This window comes from Bison bison, unplaced genomic scaffold (genome assembly GCF_000754665.1).
Source record: "Bison bison bison isolate TAMUID 2011002044 unplaced genomic scaffold, Bison_UMD1.0 scf7180017864461, whole genome shotgun sequence".
In the NCBI taxonomy this organism is placed as follows: Eukaryota; Metazoa; Chordata; class Mammalia; order Artiodactyla; family Bovidae; genus Bison; species Bison bison.
Genome location: NW_011495023.1, coordinates 2,363,422 through 2,377,426, shown reverse-complemented (window position 1 = coordinate 2,377,426; position 14,005 = coordinate 2,363,422). Strand labels below are relative to the sequence as shown.

The window sequence follows — 14,005 nt, the reverse complement described above, 5'->3', positions numbered from 1 at the left end:
TGGGGGGGCGGGGCAGGCCGGCCACAGCTCCCGAGACATTCAGATGCCCCGAGGCAACACTGGCCAGCGTGCGATCCGGGGAGCACCCCCGGGCCTGAAAACCCCCATCTCTGGAGGTAGGGCCGGTGACTACCTACCCGTCTCCTCGCTGCCTCTCAGGCTGAGAAAGGCGCCCTGAGGAGTGAACAGCTCCCAAGGAGGGGGCCCCAGTAAGAGATGCCTTTAGGTCCTGTCCTAACCCTGACTCTCCTCCTCTTCATGAGCAAAGGTCTAGAAAGAGCCGTGACCCCGGGTCTCTAGCTCCTCCTCCACCTGTGTAAGTGGTGTCTGCCTCCTGGAGACACACATCAGTTTACCATGCACAGAATGCACACAGCATCACTGCCTACACCTCACCGTTCTTCCTTAACATGCTCTATTGGCTCCTCTCCTCCTCCTGGAAGAGCTTCCTTGGAAAATTCTGCCAGGTTCTGTGCCCTACAGGAGATACAAAGATTGCTGTCTCAAGGAATTTTCAGTTTAAAGACAAAAAATACCAATAACTATAATGTGACGTGACGGTTTCTATACGGAAGAGAAGCACGAAGTGCCCCGAGGATGCCAGAACCTGCCAGGACAAGCTCAGAGGCTTCCTGGGGCTAGAACCGCAGCACCCAGGAAACCACAGCAGGCCCTGAAGAGAAGCATCCCAGGCCAGAGGCCCGCATGTCAAGGCCAGAGTCATGAGAAGAACTGTAGTAACTTCTTTCCAATCTCATTACTAAACATACATGTTTGGGTGACTTCTCTCTCCCCGCAAACTGGAATGGACTTGGTCTAACTTTACAGAAAAAATGTATTTAAGCATTACTTGTAGTTAAATCTGGTCAGTGGGGTGAGTGATTATTTTATCCCCATAATTTTCTACAATAAGAATAAATTACATTATGTTACAATCTTAAAATGTCATAGAGCTAAAAAAAAAAAAAAAACCTTAAAGTACTTAAGACAAATTATAAGCTAGAAATAACAGAGACCGACACCAACAAGGCAGGAGGTTACAGTCAGGTTGCAGAGAGTCTTAAATGCCATTCATGCTGAGAGTTTAGATTCTATGCAACATGTACCAAGGAAGCTGGGAAAAATGGCACAGGGTAGTAACATGACAACATGTATGTGACAGAAAACCAGTGGGGTAGAGGATGAATGGCAAGACATGAGCTGCTGGACAGTTACAGAATGTATCGCCCAGGCTCCAGAGTAACAACGGACAAAGAGGTGCTTGGGGGGATCTGAGGCTGCTTAGGTAAGGAATGGTTAGAGAAAGGATCATCACTTTCAAATAAGGAAGACAGAGAAAGATGGAAGTTAGGGGAGAAAATACTGATTTTGATTTAGAACTATGACTGTGAAATGCCGGTGTGAAACCGAGGAAAGATATTAAGTGGGAAGTTAAGATCTACAGCTCTGGCTTTCAGGATTTCAGGGCTAGAGATACAAACCCAAGAGTTGTGGGCGGCTATGAAATTCTGAAGATGGATGAGACTGAAGAATACTTAAGCAGAGAGGAGAGCTGAAGGCAGGCGTAAGGGAAGAAGGGAAAGAGTGCCAGATCCAGGCTCCTTGGAGTAAAGAGGGATGGAGCACAAGGGGCCCGCCTCCCTGAGGAGACGTGCGGCAGCTTTCTCTAAGTCAGGGCAGCGGGTGAGAAGCTGGGCGAGTTCAGGCATGAATGACAGCTTATGTTTCTTCCCGAAACAGGAAGCAAGGACAGATGCTGGGAGAAAAGAGGAGCAGGTTGGCAGACGGAAGAAAATCAAGACACTGCAACAGGATTATGGAGCAGTGCTGAGGCCCAGCAGGTACTGGACACCCTGATCTATAAAGGCACATCTAACACTCATCTCACCTGAAACTACCTGGTAATAATCTGCCCTGATGGGTTCTAAGTGCCAAGAACACAATCTTTCCTGTGTCTTCAGTGACAGGACCTATAAGTGCTTGGGACAAAATCAGTGCTAAAAACTTATGCTGAAATACGTTAAATTTTATGTCATTTTTCTTGGACATTATTTAGAAGCCCAAGAAAGTATAGATACCCTAGGGATTACAATTTTTAACCCACGTAAGTATACACAAGCCAACTTTCAGCTAGATATAAAATGCCTCACACTCTAGGTGCTTGTACATCATGAATCAAAATTCATTTACATATACAAGCAACAGAAACATAGGCACTGAAATACTACATACACACTCAGTTATAAGGTCATCCACTTATTGGTTATTATTCTAGTTATTAGCACAAAACCCCAGTTTTTAGAAATTCTTGTAGAAACAGTCAAATACTGAGACAACCTCCCATGGGTCCTTAGACTCCAATCTGAAACTGTGGAATTAATGCCACTGTTTACAGAGCAAGTGCAGGAGGAGGAAGGGGCAGTGCTGAGAAAACACACACACACAGAGAAGGCCACAGTCAAGGGCCTAGACATCAGGGTGCAGGTGAGAGAAAGGGCTAAGGAGCCAGGTGTAACATTTCAGGGGTGGGCAGTCTTGGATAAAAGGTCGAGCTGAGAAGACAGCTAATGGGAACTGGGTTGGCTGGGGTCCATTCCCAGAGCAGAGTCTGAGACGAGAGCAGGCGTGCAAGCAGCTCACTCACAGGGTGACGGGGAATGAGAGGTGCTGAAGATGCAAACCAAGAAGAGAAAAGGCCAGGGCACTTTAGCCACCACAGGGGTGCCCAGGGACTTGGCCTTCCAGAGAAGTCTTGAGAAGTGTATACAGTTCACCCCTGAATCCATGGATTCCATCAGCAGATTCAACCAACAACAGATGGAAATAAATTTTTTTAATTGCAGAGTTCCACAAAGCAAAACCTGAATGTGCCCTGCACAGGCAACTCTGCATAGTATTTACGTTGCCTGGAAAATCCCATGGACAGAGGAGCCTGGTGGGCTGCAGTCCATGGGGTCGCTAAGAGTCGGACACGACTGAGCGACTTCACTTTCACTTTTCACTTTCATGCATTGGAGAAAGAAATGGCAACCCACTCCAGTACTCTTGCCTGGAGAATCCCAGGGACAGAGGAGCCTAGTGGTTTGCCGTCTACAGGGTCGCACAGAGTCGGACACGACTGAAGAGACTTAGCAGCAGCAGCAGGCATCATCTGGAGGTGACAAAGTGTACATGAGGATGTGCCTAGGTTACACTCAAGAGCTACACCCTCTCAAAGAGACTTGAGCATCTGTGGATTTGCTTGGGGAGGAGGAGTGTCCTGGAACCAATCCCCCTCAGATACTGAGGGACAACTGTGGAAAGTGTGTCCAAAGAATGGTCACTGGGAAGACGTGCCTCAGTTCTAGTCCCCACAGGGAAAAGTCTGCCCCAAGGGGCTTCCAAGAACAACAGTACACCCCACCAGAAGGCTGCTGCTAGTTTCTCTCCCCACGGACAGACAAGAGGGCTGGCTGGAGATGCCCCAGGGTTGAAAAGACAGAGGCACGTAAGGCAAGATGCAGTCAGCCAGAGTGAGTCAGAGAACTGCTCCGAGAGGCAGCGACGGGAACCAGAGGAGGCCCGAGGAAGTGAGGAGGACAGAGGTTTCTAGTCCAGCGCTCAAAGCCCCTGGCGTTAAAAGAGCAAGAAAACGGCTAGAACAGAGTGTGAGAAGCGTCACTTGCATTAACTCTGGAGATCTCAATGATGGCAAGAACTGGGGAGGGGATTTAAGCCAGGAGAGTCGCATATAGGCACACATACATATATTAAAACAAACACAACTTCTGTTTAAAAGATTCAGTAATTAAGACGTATGAAGCTCTTTCCCATCTACTGCAGATGTGTATGACTGACCTGCCTTATGAACTGTCATCTTCTAGAAATCAGTTGTGTCCTCTGTACCTAGCCCAGTACACAGAGTCTAAAGATAACTGCAGATATTCTGAGGTATCCACAGAAAAGTAAACAAAGCCCTGCAGAGTGCAGTGATCACACCATCTGCTAAGGCGTAGCTCAGAGCTCAGAGTGTGGGCTGTGGGGTCAGGTGCCTGGACTCAAACCTCTAATCAACCCCCAACTAAGCAGGTGACACTGGCAAGTTATTTAATCTGTGCCTTGGTTTCCTCATCTTTAAAATGGACACTACAGTTTCTACGTTATGGGGGATATGTGAAGTTTACATGAGTTGTAAATATAAAATATTGAAAACAGCATCTGGCACATTGCAAGCAATACCTAGATGGTACTTGTTATCATTATTACTATACATTACAGCTGGAGCTCAGCAACAACTTGATTCAATAAAGAAGTAACTATGTTTGAATGTTTGGGTTTTTCTTTTTTTTCAATCCTAATTAACCAAAAACTCTGAATTGATCCATGTTAGGTGAAACACAAGATATGGAAGAAAAGATAAAGGGTTAGAAAAAAAACACAACTGCAAACAACAGATTAATGTTGACTTTTTATAGAAATAAACACATTACTTCGATATGATATCAAAACCTGATACTGTATATGGTGATGGTGGTTTAGTCGCTAAGTTCTGTCCAGTTTTTGTGACCCCACAGTCTGTAGCCCGCCAGGCTCCTCTGTCCATGAGATTTCCCAGCCTAGAATACTGGAGTGGGTTGTCATTCCCTTCTCTAAGGGATCTTTCCCACCCAGGGTCTCCTGCATTGCAGGCGGATTCTTTACCAACTGAGCCACCAGGAAGTCCTATACTGTAAAAAAATAAATAAAATAAAATACAAGAAGCCTTAATCAGGTGCTAATTATTAATTAGATACTAATTATTATGCTAAGTAAATTTGATAATTATTTTAGGTTCTACATTTAAGTAGGATTATTCTACTTTCTAACAATCATATTTCTAACAATTTGTATGTAAAATAATAAAAGCATCAAAACTTTAATGCTTTTTACTACCACATTAAATACAGCACAGATATTTTTGAATGTTAGTATCACAAATCACCTTAAAAAAAGATCAAAGTGGAGAGTAACATACCTAATTAAAATAGAAATAAGGAAGAATGACTTCAGGTTTCTCCTTCTATATGGGGAAGCAAATCTAGGAGAGGCTAAGAGGAGGAAGGAAACTGCCCTGAAAAGACATCTTGTAGCAGAAACTTAGACCAGGAGGCTGTGTACCAGTCTGGTTCATTCAGAGACTGCTGCCCACTGAGAACTATAAAACACAAGGGTGATGTGTTCACTTAGAAGGCAGACAAGGCTCAACCAGGCACACCCAAGAGTGATACGATAACTGAGTTTTGATGATTTATGGTAATTTGTAACAAAAAGTTTTATTTTTACGTTTATTCTAACACATGCAAATGACTATAAAAATGACAATAACTAATAAAAATAATAACAGCTATCTCTTCTAAGCAACTCCATGAGGTTGGGAACAATATTATCTTTGTTTCATATATGAGGAAGCCAAACCACAAATACTTATCCAAAGTCACAGGTAGAACTGAAACCAGACCATCTGAATTCTGAAGCTGTGACCTGAGTCTGTGCTCCACTAAACTACAATATTTTGAAGGTATACTCAGTCACTATTTTAAAAATAAAAGAACACCCTTCTACTGTTAGAACTGACTCAGAGAACAGAAATGGAAAGGACTTAAAATGTTCTTTGAGTTTATTTCTTAGTCCTTCAAAATGACTGGAGGCCAACAGAAGTTATTTTAATTGTCAAATTTCATGAGTATACTGACAGGTTATGGTCTCATCCTACAAAAGCATTTCATCCAAGTATCTTTTCTTACTACATTTAATTTTAACTAAAGGGTCATAAGGGCTTCCCCGATGGCTCAATGGTAAAGAATCCAACCGCAATGCAAGAGATGCAGGTTCGATCCCTGGGTCAGGAAGATCCCCTGGAAGTGGGCATGGCAACCCACTCCAGTATTCTTGCCTGGAGAATCCCATGGACAGAGGAGCCTGGAGGGTTACAGTCCATGGGGTCGCATAGAGTCGGACACGACAGAAGCAACTTAGCACACACACAAAGGGTCATAATTCATCCTCTGAACAATAAATTACCTCAAATAGCTCCAAAACATCATTTTGATAGTTAGAAACATGCAAGTGTTCCCTTGTCAAAAACTGTACATAATTAATCTCCACTGTAAACTCATCTTTATTTATCAAGGTTAAATGTGGTTTTATGAGCTAGTCAAACTTTTAAATACATACTAAGTATCTATTAATGTTCTTAACAATGTGACAAATAACTCATTTGGTATTTCTTTTTACATTTACAGATAAGATCTTTAGAAATTTTATATGTACTTTATAGAAATTAAACAATTATGCTTTAGAGAAAAATTTTAAAAAATGGAGAGTTACATTTAAGTTTTAAAATTGGGTGCTCAGAGGCCATCTATGCCCCAAAGGACACAGTACAAAAAGAAGTCATCCACAAAAGATTTCTTCCTATAAAATCTTTGCACAAAGAGCACATTTTTATTCAGTACAACTTGGATTTCCAAGTCAAATATTCACTGCACATCTACCGTGTACAAGACATATAACTGACAAAGCTGGGACATGAACCCAGGCATGAGCCGAAAGCCCAAGCTTTCACCAGAAGTAGGTTTCCAATAAGAAAGCTTCCTTCTTTTATATCCTAACATTGTAAATCTTTTCACCTTAATGGTGGAAAAGATTCAGATACCTCCATTGAGGTATCTTATAAGCCTCTCCTGAAAATAGAATAAGGTTAGATTCATCCCAAGTCTGTACCACCATCGCTATTTTCTGTATCTGTGTTTAAAAGGAAAAAAAAAAAAACAGTCCAATAACCCATTAATATTTACAAATCAACACAGTCCAGAAAAGGAACACAGAGCCAAGAGGAAAGCCTCAGGCTTTCCTACCATGCAGTTCACCCTGCTTCTCCCCACGCAGAGCAACAGACAGGAGAACATACAGGAGCCTGTTCTGCTTCACACCATTAGACTCGAGGGTGAGAGCTGGGGATGAATTCACCAAAACCAAGAGCACCTTTCCCCTTGTGAGAAGAACAAGTAAAACTCAACATTTTCCCCCTCTCTGGCAGGAAGAGGTGCGTGGTAGTGATCCTGGAAGTGTCTATGGCCCAAATAAATAATAAGCTACAATGAATGATTAACAAAACTTAGCAGAAAGGATGAAAGAGGGAAAAAAAAAGAGGGACCAGGAAAGAAAGGAGGTTGAGTACTCCAAGGCAAACAGGCAACATTTCCTTTGAAGTCTGTGTCCACCCACTGTGGAGGATAGATCGTATTCTGAAGTTATTTAGAAAGAAAACTTTCTAAAATTCAAAACTCCCACCCAGAAGAAAAAAGGCTTTTTATGAGTCCCAACCCCTTCTTACCCAAAGGTGGTTATCAGCCTGAGTTGAGTCCCAACAACAAAGGTTTGACTACTCCAAAACTACAGGCTTAAAAAACAACTGGAAACCTGAAACAGGGCCAATACTTAAAGAAAATTACAGAATAACAGAACAAACTGTGTCTATTCTGGGGCTTCTCTGGTGGCTCAGCAGTAAAGAATCTGCCTGCAATGATGGAGAGGTAGGTTTGAACCCGGGGTCAGAAAGATCCGTCCAAGAAGGGAATGGCATCCCGCTCCAGTATTATTGCCTGGAAAATCCCAAGGACAGAGGAGACTGGTGGGCTATGGTCCATGGGGCTGCAAAAGAGTCAGACACGACTGAGCAACTAACCTACTGTGTCTACCCGACCCCCCACGAAAATGATGAAGTGGAAGATTAATCATCAGCACCCACTCCTGTGGTGCAAGGGCAAGATAAAGAATGGACGCACTGTGTCTCGGGAAATACTTTCAACGATAAAGATGGAAGTAGGGGGAAGTCAGGACATGGAACTGAACTACGAAAAATTTCTACAGCACAAAAAGAGAAAATTAAGAATCTTCTCTGAAAAAAAAAAGAGAATGAACTCATGCTCTTCAAGGAATTAAGAAAATCTCAAATAGATTTTACAGCAATCAAACACAGTAAGACCACAAAACTAGAGGGAAAGTGTACGGGAGGAAATTTAAGTTGAAATCCTCTGCAGAACTCAAAACACACAGGAACAGAATCAACACAACAGGAAGAGCAGGCTTGAGCACACAGAATTCAAAATAATTCAAGGCAATAAGAAGCATGACGTTATAGCCAACAGTGACCCAGTAAATAGATAACTGGTATATCACCACCACCACCTCCGCCACCAAAAAGGTTATAGCCTTTACATGAGGACCAAAAAAAAAGATTAAGCATTAAATTCCAAAAAATGGTGAAGGGGCATAAAGTAAGTTCAAAGCTCATAAAATAAGCAAAAGGACAAGACTTAGAATATGAGCAAGGGATTTCCCTTGGTGGTCCAGTGGCCAAGACTCCACTCTTCCAGTGCAGGGAGCCTGGGTTCCACCCCTGGTACTGGCAGCAGCTGAAGACCCCGCATGCTGCAACTAAGATTGAGGATGCCACATACAGCATCTAAGAGCTGGTGCACTCAAATAAACAAACAAGCAAAAGTTTAACACTCTAAATAAATCTATTAAGACATAATATTAAGGGCTGACCCAAAATGAGCATGAAAAGTTGCCTGAACTTAACTCTTCCCAGGTCCTCCTTCCACTCAAAAGACATTACCCAGCAATTGCTATATTTCAAACTAGCCTAGCGAGCTGTTCCTTCTTTAGACTTGGCTATGTCTATAGATTTTGCTTTTCTCTGTGAAGGGAAAAGAGTAAGTGAGCAGCTGCTTTGGTTGAAGAATTTACTTTGGGGCAAGTTTACAAAGAACTAGCAAAAACAAGTTTACCAACCTAACTAATGGGATCGACAAGCACTTGAGAGTAATATATGTTCCATGTAATTTCAGTTGAGGAGAACTGTAAGTTATGCTCCCTTGGATAATTTTATCTACTTTTTAGGTAAGTCATTCCAAAATTCTTACTTGGTCAAAACTTTAATAAATTTTGACCATATGCTTTGTCATCTCTCTCCTCTGCCCTGTATTAGATTGAAACAAACACAGTGCTGAATATATTCTAAATATATATATAGTAAATATAGGTAAAAAATTTTACCTAAATATAGGTAAAACTCAATTTCTCACTTAGCACTAAGCTGGGAATAATATCTACCTTAGAACTGTTAAAAGGATAAAACATGATCATGAATATAAAACAAGTATCTTTATAGGGACCTATAAATCACAGCTTACTTGATTACTGAATTTTCTTCTTGCTCTTCAACTCATTCACTGACTCCTAAGCATTAGAACCTGAGTGACTACTTAATAAATGGTTCTCAATCTTTTTAAGCCATACTGCTTTAGTAAGCACAAGTCCGCTCCTTACTGTTTCTGTTGTGTTTTCCTAAAATAATATAATACTAAAGGCAACTTTTAAAACTACAGTCTCCACCTCCAATAATCAAGTATGGCCCACCACTACACCTTTGGGGGAGGAGAGAACTTACAACCTGAAATAAATAATAGACTGTAAGATACTGGAGAGCTAACAAATTACTATTCTTAATTTTACAAAGACTATGAAAGCTTAAGTTACCTATGTATTCATTCAATAACATTTATACACGGAAATGTGACCTCCATTCATCTAAATACTTTTCCTCATCATTCTTAATTTTTTCAACCACCATAAGAATTATTTCAAAAAATTTGAAAAAAATTTTCACCAAAATTTCAAAAAATGTTTCAATTTTTTTAACCACCATAAGTAGCATTAACTACTACTTTTTTGTGTCCCAAAATATAGTCTTGATAAAGTCTGGCACAGCAAATGACAACCCTTCGGTGATGCTCAGTAACGCAGTGTTGTTTAATTCAAATTTCTATTACAACCACTTGTATTTATGTCTGTGAACTACACCAGACTAGAGTTGGAGGGCAAGAGTCCAGGCCTTCATTTAAAATATCCTTCATTTTATTTATATGTATTATATAAAGGCATATATATTTATATATGTATGATTATATATCAAAGTAATCAAAAAATATTTATTTGCTAGATTAGACAGTATTCTACCTTCTAACTATACTGTCCTTTGACCATGTCATCATTTATATTCGTCTCTTTGGTCATACCATTACAAGCTCCTCACGGCCCTCCAAAACCAGTTAAGCCAAAGCTGATCTTTTTCTCAAAATCTATTAGAATCACCTGGTACAGGGCACTGTGTAAACACCCTGTGGTGTCTGCTACATTTCCCTAAATTGAAAACAAGGCATCCCAACTAGACAGTATCCTCAGCTGCAAGGTGCAGGCCAGCCTCTTGCCCTACACCCAGTAAGCACCACACTGCTCAGGGAAGTGGCACTTAGCACACTAACGGATTAAATGGTTACTGACAACAGAGCTCCATCCTGACAGAGAGCTAAGAGCACTAGACTCGCCTGGCCAGCACTTGCAGGCTTTCTCAAAGCCATGACTCGGCACACCACATGCCCTCTGGGGTGAGGGCACAAGAGAAAGGCTGCTCATGGGAGAGGGAAGACCTGTCCTCTGTAGAGTCAGCTGGCCTTCAGCTCACAGGGCAATAGAAAGGAGAAACCAAGAGACCACTCTACTATGTAGATACAGAAACCAGAGCCCTTTCCAAGTGAGGTGTTCCAACAAACGTCCCAGAGCTCAGAACGAGCTTGCCCAAAACCCAGGTTTCCCAATCAAGAAGTCTCTGCTTCATCAACTGCTTCTCTAAAGATGCTTCTCTCTTCACCTTAAACAAGCTCATCAAAGGAAAAGCCTGAACATATCCAAGTCCCCCACTAAGCTACCACAGGAAGGAACCAGAAATTCAAACAAATTGAGGAGGGAAATGGTTTTTCTAGATTCCTTTTCCTCCACCCAGCCTTTGACTGGGAAAGTGTTTCCAGGGCCCCTCGGCGGCACCTTTTCACTCTACACGCTCTCCAGTATTTTCATCTGCAGCCCAGAGCGTCAGCCTATACAGACTAAGAATTCCCAAATCGTAGGCTCCCAACCAGGCTGCCGGTTGTGAGCGAGCAGTCTGCACAGTCAGCTACACTCCAGGCATCTCAGCAGGAGTCCAGCATTCCCCTGCCTCCAGGCGGCCAGCCGCACAGCACCCCCTTGCGGTCACGCTTCCCACCTCGGACAAGCCACCTCCTAACCAGACACCTAGGCCACTCCAGTTCCTGTCTCCTCTTACCTCAGACACCAAGTCTGACCTGTCCACCCTCCAAAATAAGTAGTTCTTGTAGTCCCACCCAGGTCGTCCCCCATGCCAAGGATCTCCAAAGCTTTTTAATACTCCTTTTACTATTTAACAACAAAAACAAAAAGAAACTTGAGAATACGTGTACCCCAAAATATGTATTTATAAATTAAAATACATGTACTCTACAGCAATGTGGTAAGATATTATAAATCATAATACATTTAAGCTTTATAAAAAAAAATAGTAAGTCTAATATTTTCTTCCTACATCCAGTGAATTATTTTATACATCCCTGGGGTCCAGGAAGCTGTACTTTGGAGACTGTATAATGAGACAAGTCCAATAATTGGGTTTATACATGCATGCACTATGTATATTTGAAACAGTCTGTCACTTACACACATTTCTTGATCAGATGATGTACGTATGCTTTAGCATATTGCTAAATATAGTTAACCTCATCTTCGAAAGCCACAAACCAAAACTAAAGCTTAAAAGTACCTGGCTTCTGTATTATTTTATAAATAAAACTTAACTCTGCAAAAGTCTCACAATTAGTCACATTTAAAGATGAGAAACCTGCAAATACAGCTTGGCTCCTTTTGCATGCAGCTACAGAACAAGATATACCACCTTTTCACTTATCTATTGAAAATTCTAAGACTGCTAAGGTTCTGAAGGTTTTCTGCACTGCAACTCCTGTAACCTAGATATATAATTTTCTCAGTTTTCTACAGCTATAGATACTGCTATCGTTTCAGGGTTCTGAAGAATAAGGTACTCCTCTGGACTCTTACCCCTATCAGCCCACCCTCTGGACCCCAAGACTCCCACCTCTGCTATAATATCATACAAGGACAAAACTCCACAACATATGACCGGTCAGAATATAGGTTAAAAAAAAGATACTTACAGATTTGCACAATATAATCTAGGATTCCACTGACAACCAGACAGATCCTAACCCTCCAGAGTGGGGTAATCAGTCCACATGAATCCTCTCAGATACTAACTGAATTTGTTACATGTTTAGAAATATCAATTAGCAGAACTCAAAAGTTCTGAAACTTTACCTATCAAAAGTTCTGAAACTTTACCTATCTCGTGTTTTATCTCATCACTCCAGCAAAGTAGTCAAGAACAACTAATCACCCACACATATGCCCTGAAAACAAGCACCACCTGAAAGATAGTTTTCAGTATTTTAGAAAGTAACCAGATGCCCTAGTTCCCCCAGGAGTTAGGAATTTACCGACCCCAGTGTAGGACTGCATGTTCATTCAATGATGCTAATTTGGGGCAGCTTTTAAATATCCTGACCAGAAAGCTGAGGAGAAAGCCACCTAAATCCAATGATTTGTTCAATATTACTGATCCTATACTTTCCACACACAGAATAGCGAGGGGATTAGAAAACAATACAGAATTTAACATTCTTTTAAAAACAATCAACATTACAAAAACTTTAAGTCTGTGAAATCAACACTGATGACTCAATTTGGAGTCTATTTACAGAAGCAAAGTATTAACCACATCCCATCTTTTTAACTAGCATTCTAATAACATCTTCCATTTTATACTGAATTCTAGGGTGGGTATAATTGCCTTCATCCTCAAATGCCTGTTAACTAAAACGTTGATTTGTTTCATGTGTTTTCTATTTATCAGCTAATAATCTTCAGTCCCTCATTTATTAATAAGTGACCTAAAATTATTTTCAAATGTGAACATCTCTGTAGGGCTCTTAAGCCAGCCCTGACTCCTTTGAGCCTTGATGTCCACAAATCCTGAATAGGTAACTTACAAGTCAAGTTCCTTCATCACTTCTGAAGTGTTTAATACACAACGTATTGCAAAGTCTGGATTCCGTTAAGAAAAATTCCTAATCGAAATTCAATTAGCATTTTTTTATTGTACCATCAAAATAACAATAAAAAATAACAATAATTCTACCCAGCTAATATTTATGTGGAACGCAGATTCCAAGAAATCTTATTGATAATATCACCAATTACATGGTGAGATTTTTTTTTAAAGTCCTTCTACTTTATCAAGAAGGAAAGAAAAGGAGTTAATATTTATTGAGCTAAGTGTCTTCACTACACTGCACTTATATTATACAAGGTTACCTGTGGTTCAAACATGGGTTGCTGGACCACAAGGGTTGTCCTCATCAGAACTGGACGATCACCTATGCTCCCTGTGCCTCAGTTTCTTCATTTGTAAAACTGGGATTAAACACAACACCTACTTCTTTGGATCAGTTCCAGGATTAAAGGACAAAATAAAGGTAAAGTGCATAGAGGTAAACATAGCCCTCACTGTCCTCATAATAATTTCTAGCTTTATTATTAGTACAGGTAGGTACTGTTCCCATTTTACAGATGGAAGAAATGGAGCCTTAAAAAGAGTGTAATTTACTAGTAATGATCATACAGACTAGCGCTAGGTTTTCACGCAAAAACACAAAACTGGTGAAACAAAAATTACTCAGGCATTAAATACTACCATTCTTAAAAATACAACTTGTTCTGAAGCATCAGGAACGGCACGAATCAGGCACAGCCGGGCAGGAGCCCTGAACACGGCCGCGGCGTCCACACCCAGCGTTAGAAGGGCCCACCCGGCGCCCCGGTGCCCTGCGGCACGGCGACGCCCGGGACGCGGGGCTGGAGCCAGGGTGAGTGGTCCCGGCGTGGAGGCCCGGCAGCCGAGGCCGCTGCCGGACCAGGTCCGCGGAGGCCCGTCCGCGCCCAGCCGTCCGGTTCGCGCCGAGCCCAGCGTCCGAGTGGCGGGTCCGACTCCCGG

General features: G+C 41.7%; 1 protein-coding gene across 4 annotated transcripts in view; it reads right to left on the bottom strand.

The window, feature by feature from the left end:
• The window catches only part of ITGB1 (integrin, beta 1 (fibronectin receptor, beta polypeptide, antigen CD29 includes MDF2, MSK12)), a 44,053-nt gene that overhangs the window by 29,124 nt on the left and 924 nt on the right, over positions 1-14,005 (bottom strand). The window contains exon 1 of one of the 4 annotated variants that reach the window (XM_010859889.1): positions 13,706-13,725. The exons of 2 other annotated variants lie outside the window; for them this stretch is intronic. In XM_010859889.1, the coding sequence (XP_010858191.1) occupies positions 13,706-13,708 (3 nt within the window). In that variant the 5' untranslated portion in view covers positions 13,709-13,725. Of the gene's footprint in view, positions 1-396; positions 524-13,705; positions 13,726-14,005 lie in introns of those variants that run through there. One more of the 4 variants, XM_010859891.1, reaches the window with a different exon arrangement.